General features: G+C 40.0%; 2 protein-coding genes across 3 annotated transcripts; both read right to left on the bottom strand.

Moving 5' to 3' along the window:
- Positions 1-264: 264 nt before the first annotated feature.
- rpl22l1 (ribosomal protein L22-like 1) lies at positions 265-1,872 on the bottom strand. Its single transcript, XM_072378119.1, has 4 exons — positions 1,843-1,872; positions 918-1,031; positions 592-713; positions 265-447 (listed from the first exon to the last, which is right to left on the bottom strand). The coding sequence occupies exons 1-4, from the start codon at positions 1,849-1,851 to the stop codon at positions 303-305; spliced, it is 390 nt and encodes a 129-aa protein (XP_072234220.1). The 5' UTR covers positions 1,852-1,872; the 3' UTR covers positions 265-302.
- A 1,899-nt stretch (positions 1,873-3,771) lies between these two features.
- On the bottom strand, positions 3,772-9,413 carry eif5a (eukaryotic translation initiation factor 5A). Of its 2 annotated transcripts, none has more exons than XM_072379078.1 (5): positions 9,355-9,413; positions 7,716-7,903; positions 7,240-7,344; positions 5,201-5,332; positions 3,772-4,940 (listed from the first exon to the last, which is right to left on the bottom strand). In XM_072379078.1, the coding sequence occupies exons 2-5, from the start codon at positions 7,881-7,883 to the stop codon at positions 4,875-4,877; spliced, it is 471 nt and encodes a 156-aa protein (XP_072235179.1). In that variant the 5' UTR covers positions 7,884-7,903; positions 9,355-9,413; the 3' UTR covers positions 3,772-4,874. The 2 variants fall into 2 exon arrangements, with proteins under 2 accessions (XP_072235179.1, XP_072235178.1); XM_072379077.1 differs by lacking the exon at positions 9,355-9,413 and adding an exon at positions 9,105-9,216.
- Between the last annotated feature and the right edge of the window lie 575 nt (positions 9,414-9,988).

Here is a 9,988-nt window from a genome sequence, read left to right as displayed (position 1 = left end):
AATAAACTGGGTAAAGTGTCCAGTCAAAAATAATGTGAATAGATTAATGGAAAAAATAGTGGTTTTCTATCACATCTGAAAGATACCAATGTGATTACTTTCTATGGAGAATCAACAACAAAATGCTTGAGTGGTTGAGTGTGATAATTAAGGAACATTTCACTTGATGAAAAGCACTGGTGAACAAAATAATGTGCGTTATTGTTTGGAGAATGCAGTAAAAAAAAAAAAATCATTTAAAAATAAAGACAGATGAGTTTTTTTTTACATTTATTCTCCTGCTGACACACACAGACAGCTTTTCACTCGTCTGCTTCCGACTCCTCGTCATCCTGACTGATCTGGAAGTACCGCAGCTCATACGTCTCCTTGTCGGACGCCACCACTCTCAGCCAGTCACGGAGGTTGTTCTTCTTAAGGTACTTCTTTGTCAGGTACTTCAGATACCTGGTGAAGGGAGCGAAGGGGTTTCCAGTCCATTAATTTGTCCCACAGAATCCATTTGAACACCCACAGTACAACTGTATGATCACAATCTGCCTTTTGTTTTTAATGTCAAGGACAGTTTTAAATAATGTGTCCCCTGCCAACCTTTTAGAAAACTGCTTCTCTGATGTGACGTTGATCTTGTTCTTCATGCGGCCGACCTGGACAATGTTACCCAGATTCCCCGTCTTTCCGTTCACCTTGATCCTCTCTTTGAGGAAGGTTTCCTATTGGACAGAGCATAGTGACGTACTAGGGAAGAGAACCCTAGTAAATTTGGAGCTAGGGAAGGTCGCCCTAGTCCAGACACCCGGTCAGCTGCTTGATCTCTAAATTAACCCATTATGGAGAGTATTAACCTGTTAAATACTATAACTGCAATACAAGTGTTGTCTAAACAATTAAAATATCAAAAACTACGAGAGACTTACAAAGTTTGCAGAATCCAGGATCCCATCCTCCACAGGGTGAGTCAGGTCCAAGGTGAACTTCCATGAAGCTCCCTTTTTGGACTTCTTACCAACTGCCGGCCTCTTCAGTTTGATCTGTGATGGAAAGCAATGAATAAAGATTTGTTTGGCTCAACCTATTCCTGCAAGTCACTTTTAATAACAAATTCTTATTCCTCACCAACTTTATTTTTACTGTTAAAGTAAACAGTAAAATATGAAGTCTTACCCATATCCTGCTTAAGATTTTTTAATTATCTTTTCAACTACTCTTATGCTGACCATCATTATTTACTTCTTAACGAAAATCTTAAGCATCAACTGCTTGAGTAAATATACCAACACATGAATTAACAATGGTGACATGAAAAATCACCGAAAATATTCTACTACACATTCATATTCATATATTTAATCACGTGAAATAATTGTGCAGTAATTCATTAAAACACAATTAATTCAGTCATCATGAGCTATGAACAGCTAAGTAATAACATTTAAAACAAATGTTTGTTATGGAATTTATATTGTGTGTCTGTTTGCTTATGTAATATTGTTTCTGCTATTTTGCTTTTTTCATTTTATCCTAAATACTTGCACTGCTTTAGTCAACACACGTTTTCAGATGAGCTTATAAATAAACTGATGTGACTTGTAAATTTGTTGTTGGAATTTGTATTATGTCTTTTTGTATTGTAATAAATGGAACACGTGTACAGACTACCATGAGCTAATGCTAACTATGCTAGTTTCTATCCCCCTTCATTATAACAATCCTAAAAGACAACAATTCATAGCGAAAATGGTAATGCCTTGTATTTTTCCTGAACAAAAACCAAAATTACTTAAGACGATAAATTAAACTAACATGAACCAGCGTGAATGTTAGAGAGCTGACCGGACTTACCGGCGCCATGTTGAGAGTCGGAAAGGAAAGGAGGAAACGGAAGTGACGCCAGAGTGACGTAGGACGTACCAATGGAACGCACCAATGGAACGCTATTACTAAATATGGTCAAAGCCGTATCAGCCAAAGTATGAGGAAATGTGTAAATTGGTCTATTTATCGACTGAAATCCAGACTCGTGACTTTATCCAACTTTAATATGAATGGTAAATGTTTCTCTTATATTTCTTTAATGAAAGACTAGCCGTTACATTTAATTTTCTCCACGCTATAGCAGAGTTTGGCCTATAAAACAAAGGATTTCAGAGTTCGGTTTCCTCTGTTGTTGTAGCAGCTGTGTGTGGGATGACGGATGACCAAAGTTCACCTGCAGCCCAAACACACCCTAATAAACCTGCTGAGCCTGGTCAGTCACTGACAACCTCCAAACATGCCCACTCACCGTTCTGCCCTGGGCCTCATTCATTTAGATGTATTTATGTTAAACACACAGAAAAAAACAAAACAATACTGGTGATGAGTCAAAGGATCCATAACCAGCACTATGAGAGAAGAGAAACAGAAAAAAAAAATCAAATTAAACATATTTTCCTGTGTGCAGACATGCAGAAAGAGTGATTCATCCTCACATTACAGTTTGAGGCATTCGGGCAGGGTGTGGTTGAGGCTACCATGACTTCCAGTGCAGAGACACACAAAACAAGATGCACCATCAGAGAAGGAAAAGTTCATGATTTGCAACCTTTTTTTTTTTTTTTTTTTGAGCGGATAAGAAACCCATTAACTAGCTGTTTTAATAAGTCACATAAGTCAATAAGGCTTCTTGACAGCCACCCTTCCATGGAGACCATTTCTGATGATGCTTCAGTAGATGGATCAGCTGAAGGTCCAGATGCATCTCTCAGGTCCTGTGGCAGGTCTTTGCTGGATTTTTTCCTTTCTTAAGGACATCACTTTAAGATACTGTTCATCTGATATAGATAGCATGATGTACATGCTGAGATGTTACATTTTCAGCTAATAGCCCTTTGGGAATCACCTTATTGGAGCAAAAATACTATTTTCTGTCTGTCAAACTGTTATGTTTGGTTGATTTAAATTTTTTTTTTTTTAAATGTAGGGGAAAGTAATGATAAATTATGAAAATGATTGAAAAAGCAGCCAATGTCCAAAGAAAAACTTTCAGAAATTCTGAAGAACTGTTGGTCAAGACCACTTTAAAAGATTATAAGAAAGTCTGGCTGCTTGGAAGCTAAATTTAAAAAGGACATGAGGGATGTAATAAGATCTTTACCAGCAGATAATGTTCTGACTGTTAAACATCATTTAGGTTTCGTCACATCAAAGTGACACTGCGAGTATGTCAGACTTAAATCTACATTTTTGCAGTTAGTTGAGCTATAATTTCGTCTTTGTTTCTCCAGTTCAGAATTTATGTCACTACACTGGAAAGGTTTCTGGTTTTCTGCTTTGTGCATCATTCCCAGTAGTATTTTTAAGCCTCTGATGAAGCTACTAAGCTCCTGTTTTCTGTGGAAGAACAAAATAATATAAATACAAACCCAGAGTAAAAATATTACACTTTTTCTTTTGGGTTTAAGAAGAAAACAGAGGTACTTTTGCTTTTAATATTTATTACCTGCATTTCTGAAGGAATTAAAAGTACTTTTTAAAAGCACAGAAAACAACTTGCAAAATAACATTAATATTCAACTTTTTTCCTCATGTTTACCAAGACCACTTCACCACACATCTCCTGCAGTGCTGAGCACCAACTACAAAATGTATTACTCTTAAAAAATAAGAATTAAATAGCTTTCAAGGACTTTACCACTGCATTCCTTTAACAAGCCATGCCATTGCTTTTAGCCATTTTGAGGACCTGACCTGACTCGCAGGCATGTTTTAGACACAGAAAACCAGACGGTGTTTGCAGTTTTTCTCCATTTGTATCATTGTTTTATTTTGCCATCTCCAGTCAGGTGACAAAGGCCTCGAGTGAACAATAAGTTTGCAACTCAACCACCCTCCCCAACCCGATTGAGTCCCTCAAAAGAAAACGCACACCTCACTGCAAACTGCCTCCCACATTTCGGAGGCCCACACCGCTGCACACACAAATAGAACTCTTTGTATTGGGGGGAAGGCCGGGGTAACGGGACGAGCCCTCGACTGCCCCGGCGGATTAGAGGTGTGAGCGCACTGGACCGTCACGCCCCTCAAACTTCTACAGACAAGAGACTGGCATCACGAGGGCAAATTACTTAAGTTTCTGTTTTTTTGTTGGGAGGAAGAAAAAAAAAAAAAAAGAAAAAAAAACAACAAAAACTTCTCTTTTCTTGGGTTTAGAGCTCAAACATGCTGGGGTGGACCTCAAGCGCTCATAAGTGCTAGCCACCACCAATCCAAGTGATGAGGAGAAAATCCGACCCTGTCACATCCAGTCCACTTCAGAACCAGAGCAAAGGCCATGCTGAAAAGCGGTATGGCTGCTAGAGGGACGACCTAAATCAGAATTCAGTTTCTACTGGGGCATCCCTCCCTCCCTCTGCATTTACAACTCAAACGGCCCCCTCCCATTCCCTCTAAAAGGCTTTAGACCTGCTATAGTCAATCTAAAGAATATAAAAAATAATCATACAAAAGCTGAATCCCATTGTTATTTAAACATTCAGGAATGTGAGTGGCAAAACCAACACTTTGAAGGCAAAAATAAGCAGGAATGAGCAACTGATCATTATTTTTTGAAGTTGTTTTATATAAAGTAGATTGTTACCAAACAAAACCTCAGTGATCAGGCAGAGGACCACGCAGCGAGCTGCAGTGGAACATTCCCAACAGCAATGGAAAAGAGAAACGAAAGGGGCGGGGCGGGGGAGAGAGAGAAAAATAAAAGATCATTGATGAGAGAAATCACAACAGAATGATTTGAGGTTGTCTGTGAAGGCCGACGCTTTGGTGACAGAACCAATGAGAATGCAAGAGAATGGTTGTGGGTGGTGCTTGTTGCCTGGGCAGCAAAGTCCATCTCCCTATTTGCTGGCCAAGACCTTGGTAGCGACAGCACATTCCTCCCCCATGGCAGAAATCACGGTGACCTGCGGAGAGCACACAACGTGTTCAAGTCAATCATCTGAAACTTTACACATGCAGCTCACATTCTCATGCAGCGACTTTCTGCTCTAATTCAGGACTGAAACTCCAGCTCACATCTGATTTATATCGAGACACAATTTCTGCTCCAAGTGCTGCCAACAGAGTTGATTATCAGCCTTTTCCGTTTCTGATGCCACAAATCAAAGATGTTTGAGTCAAGGAGTTACACAAACCCAGAGAGCTTTAAGAATTTAAAACTTACCATGAATTCTTCACCCGCCTCAAACTTTGACTCAATTTCCTTGCCGACGTCGCTCTCAGGGACACGCAGGTCCTCCCTGATGTCACCATTGTCGCTCATCAAGGACATGTAGTTTTCATTGATGTTAACCAGCTGGAAGGCAACACATTGACCCCATTAGGATTGCCTGCAAAGCCACACCTCTTCAGAGTCAAATTAATAAAACCGGCTTATAATGGAACCTCCTTCTGCAACATCCATATAACTATACAACTATAAACACCCTGCTTGTTAAGCAAACACGAGCCTCTTTACGGTCACATCTGTCTTGGAGTTAAAGTTAAATCGAGCAGCATGTCCAGTTTCAAACCAAAATGATCTATAAATGACAACTACTATGTTTGCTTGGTGGAAAAGTCTGGCAGTCATTCAGCTTTTTCATGTCAGTTATCTAAAGCAAACTGTTCAGAGAAACAACACAGATGTTACTTTCTTTCTCACACAGGCATCAGTGGTGCTAAAAGTTATTTCTCCCACAGGCATTAGTTTGTCTTAAAAACAAAAGATTAATCTATCATTTTCGTAATGAGATGAACAAAGAGTCCTTTCTAGTCAAGGGATGTTCATCACACCCCTTTAACTCACTGACATGCGCGTTAGCAGCTGTAGCTTATTACAGTTAGCAGCTACAACAGCACAACTCGTTGTAGTGAAGGGTTTTTTGGTTTGTCAAGACTAATACCAGTTTCAAGACAACTGATGAGCATCACCAGATGGATACTCGCATCAACACTTATTAAAACCACTCAAAGTTCTTACAGCAAAGATCAGGGATTGTGCATTTTCATTTACTTTTTCATCTCTTTCAGTCATTTCTGTGTTTTAATGCTTTCAAATCAACTCTGTAACAAATTGTACAAATTTACTAAACTTACTTTTGATTGGCTTTAAAAACGAGTCATATCTCACTTTCCTTAACCAGCAAACCCCTTAAATGTACCCTAATAATCACTGGAATGATCTATGAAAGAAACAGATCTTGTAAATCCTGTCCAGGAACATTTTGGGCACCAACAAAACAGCTATTAGGTATACAAGTCATTAATGATAGTTTAAGGCAATTCAAGTAAGGCAAAAGTTATTCAGGTAATCATGAGCTCAATGATCTTGGAAACAAGCATTCATTGATCTTGATCAGAAGCAGTTTTGACTATTGCTCAAACCATCTAGGCACAAGCTGAACTAAAAATGCCATCAAACGGAACACAATTACTGTCTTCCCATTAGTTTTCATGATTACTGGAAGACTGTTACAAAAGCAGCCTTCAAGCAAAATAACAAGATCACCTCAAAACAAAAATGTCAGTGAGCCTCACAATACAAGGAGTTAAAAATCTTTTCTAATCAATGTTATCCTTTAATGGTTTCAATATATCTTCAAATACAGTTAGTCACTGACCCTTTATTAAACCAAAGCTAAAACTACCACCTACAAGTCTCATTAAAATTAAAGCAGAATATACATTATATAAGTTTTCAGAGAGAGCTGACAATCAATCAGGTACGTCTGCAAGACCATTTCAATTGTTGCATAGCACTAACACATTACCACCATTAGCTGAAAAAGATGCTTATTTAGCGTTTACTCTCAACACAAACATTAGGCGATAATTGGATTTACTCGGCATTGCAGAGTGAGCTGCTTCAACCTTTCTTCCCGGCTGCAGCAGCACAAATTCAGGACACATTCAAGATAAGAAAACTGACTGAATAGTGCATTTTCTCCTTTGATGCCAAAGTTTAAATTTAGTTCACCAAGGAATTGATTTCCTATAAATGTCAATTTTTCTTTTTTAACACCACTGTCATGAGGCAGCAAGAACTCTTAATTTCTGAGCTCCAACCAGACCGGAGCTTAATTTTACGCACAAGAAAAAGTAAACGTTATCGGGCATTGTGCCCGGCACAGATGGAAGCAGTCACATGTTCGTCCTGACCGAATTATACTGCAGTGACACAACTGTGAGAAAGTTCCAGAGATGTCTAGACCATATGTGTACCTGATAGTCTGTCCTCTTGATGGAGGGAACATCCATGTTGTGGGTGGAGGGGCACATATCTTCATACTTCTTGTTGGTGAAGATGTCAATACCAACCATGTTAACCTGCAGAACAAGAGGACAAAACAACCCATGAGAAAGTTGGGAACCACAGTTCCTCTTTGTGAGCCTTAAATGTGATAACTTTTAAGAGTGAATCTTCATATTTCTCATTTATTGAGTGTCCCACAGATAGGCAAAGTGTCAGCACCCTGATGTTTGAGGGAAAGAACAGTTCATTACCAAAGCAACGGTTCAGACAGGCCTGAAATGTGAGATCCTTCTAACCCGAGCTGAGCCTTGGGTCTCTGGCTTAAGGCCACATCCCCGGTGAGGTCTTTCCCCTCTCCCAAACTCCATTTAAGACTTTGCATTTACGACTTGCAGCAGCTCCCAGTTTAAGACGCAACATTAGCATGTTTGAAGGATAAACTTACCTTGGCATGCCCGTGCTTGCCAGTCTTGGAGGTGGACATCTCCACAATTTTGCAGGGACGTCCCTTCAGCACCACATAGCCATTCTTACGCAGAGCTGAGCACTGCATAGGGTAGGTGGCGGAGGCGCCAGACTCGCCAGTCGTGAAGTCAAGATCGGGATCTGCCATGGTGCGATGGGTCAGGGGCGCTGCAGAGACATTTACAGATCACTTGCCATGTCAAAGTTTACCCAAGCATGGATTAGCTGACATATTGATCCAAATCATCTTACACTTCAAATAACTAATGTCTCGTTAGCTGATCAATAGAAGACATCCAAACAAAGCCACACAGACCCTCTAAACTCATAGCCTTAACTCACTGGAATATGGAAATGAGATTACTATGCATCGTGGTCCCGTATTTTCATGACAAATTACAGTCTCCATAGACAAAAAGCAGGTCGATAACATACCTAAACACCTAAATCCGTGTCTGCAGACTAAAAATACTAATTAGACTTCTTCTAAAGACTATTATATTAGAAATTTAATCACGATTGTGTAACATTGGTTGTCACAGAATGGATAATGCAGAACTTTGATAAACTGACAATATTGTTAGTAAATTTACAGTTTAGCAGACACAGCCCTTACTTGTCTCGCTACCTGCTGATGCCTTTCCAAGGCACAACTATTTCTATGTCTATATCATGTTTTAACGACGAAGGAAAGATGCTGGTCGTGATGTATTTTATACAACAATTTAGCTCTCAATAAAGGGAAGGGATGAACCTGCAGCGTCCCTGAAACGTGGAAGCAGGGACAGCTAACCGGCTCGACACGAGGCTTCACTGCTGACCAAGCTACCGCGAGATTTACTGAGTTGGAAAACTAAATTCAACTTAACTTAAAAGGCAGAGCATATAACCGTACGTTAATTGCTAAAACAACAGAGTCTTTATTGAATGCGGAAAATGGGCGTTAATTCAGTGCAGGGATTATCGTGGTATTTTAACATCAGCTGAAGCGCTAACACGCTAGCTGGCCTTTAGTTTACAAGGGATAACGGTGCAGTGCTGACTTATTGTTATTATATATGCGCTGACAAAAGCTACTGTTAACCTGTATAATTGCATTTGAAATAATTCCAAACGTTTATCGAGTTAAACATCAGCTAACTCGAGTTTTAAAAGAGTCAAGACAACCACAGCCGCTTTCAAAATGTGTGAGCTAATGCTATGCTACCAACGGCTAATAACGGTAGCCGTCCATTCAGCTTCGTCCAAATAAGAGCACAAATTGATGCCGGCTCGACGGTAGTTTGTGTGTGACATCTTATTTTACCTTTATGAGCAAAACATTGTCACTGAATGACAATACGTGTAAATAAATCCGAGCGGCGTCTACAGAACGCGCTGCTGAAGGCCGCATGTCCCTTTGATTCAGCCTGGTAATGCTCGTTCGAACATCGGACACCCACACCCTGCCCTGACACCGACCACATCCACCGAGAAAAATGACAAAACTACCCCAACGACTTCGATAATCAATTCACGACTACTTTAGTACCTCTAACCTCGCTATCGGTTTACATAAAAACCGATAAAGTCTTCCATTTATTCCCTCAAGGCAGAAACACGCGCCATGCCACACTTACCTTCCAAGAAAAAAGAGGACCGAAAGTGCGCAGGCGCGGCCAACTTTACTGCGGCATCCGTAGAGGAAGAAGGTAGAAAGGGGTGGGGTGGGGGGTGGGGGGGCGTTTATGTGTTCCGGTGGCTGCCAGGCAGAAAGGGATGCCAGGTTTGAGGCAAACATGGCAACCAAGTGACACACTGATGCCCTCCAACGATGCTGGGCTGTCCTGCAACATTTACTTTATAATACCAAGGCCAAAAGAGCTTTTTATCTCTGTAAATTTATTAATGTTTACAAGTACTGTGCAAAAATCATTCAGCCGTCCCTAATTTCTGAATATATTACCAAGGAAACTGGAAATAGATGCAGCAATTTATTCAGATATGGTCAAAGATAAATATGAATATAATATATGAGACAAAAACAGAGTTTGTGTAATTCTAATAGGCTTGAAAGTCCATGTTTGATCTGAGCACCTTTATTCTTGTGCCAAATGACACAAGAAGTGGACTGAAAATTAGTGGCAACAGGTCTTATGGAGGGATGAATCATCCCCAGAGCCCTGACCTCAACATTATTGAAGCAGTGTGGGATCATCTTGACAGAGAACGGAACAAAGGCCTGTCAACATCCAAAGAAGAGCTTTGGAATGT

Source organism: Leuresthes tenuis, unplaced genomic scaffold (genome assembly GCF_036924035.1).
Source record: "Leuresthes tenuis unplaced genomic scaffold, fLeuTen1.0.hap1 SCAF_24, whole genome shotgun sequence".
Lineage (NCBI taxonomy): Eukaryota > Metazoa > Chordata > Actinopteri > Atheriniformes > Atherinopsidae > Leuresthes > Leuresthes tenuis.
Note: the sequence above shows the minus strand (reverse complement) of the source record. Positions and strands in the feature narration are given on the sequence as shown.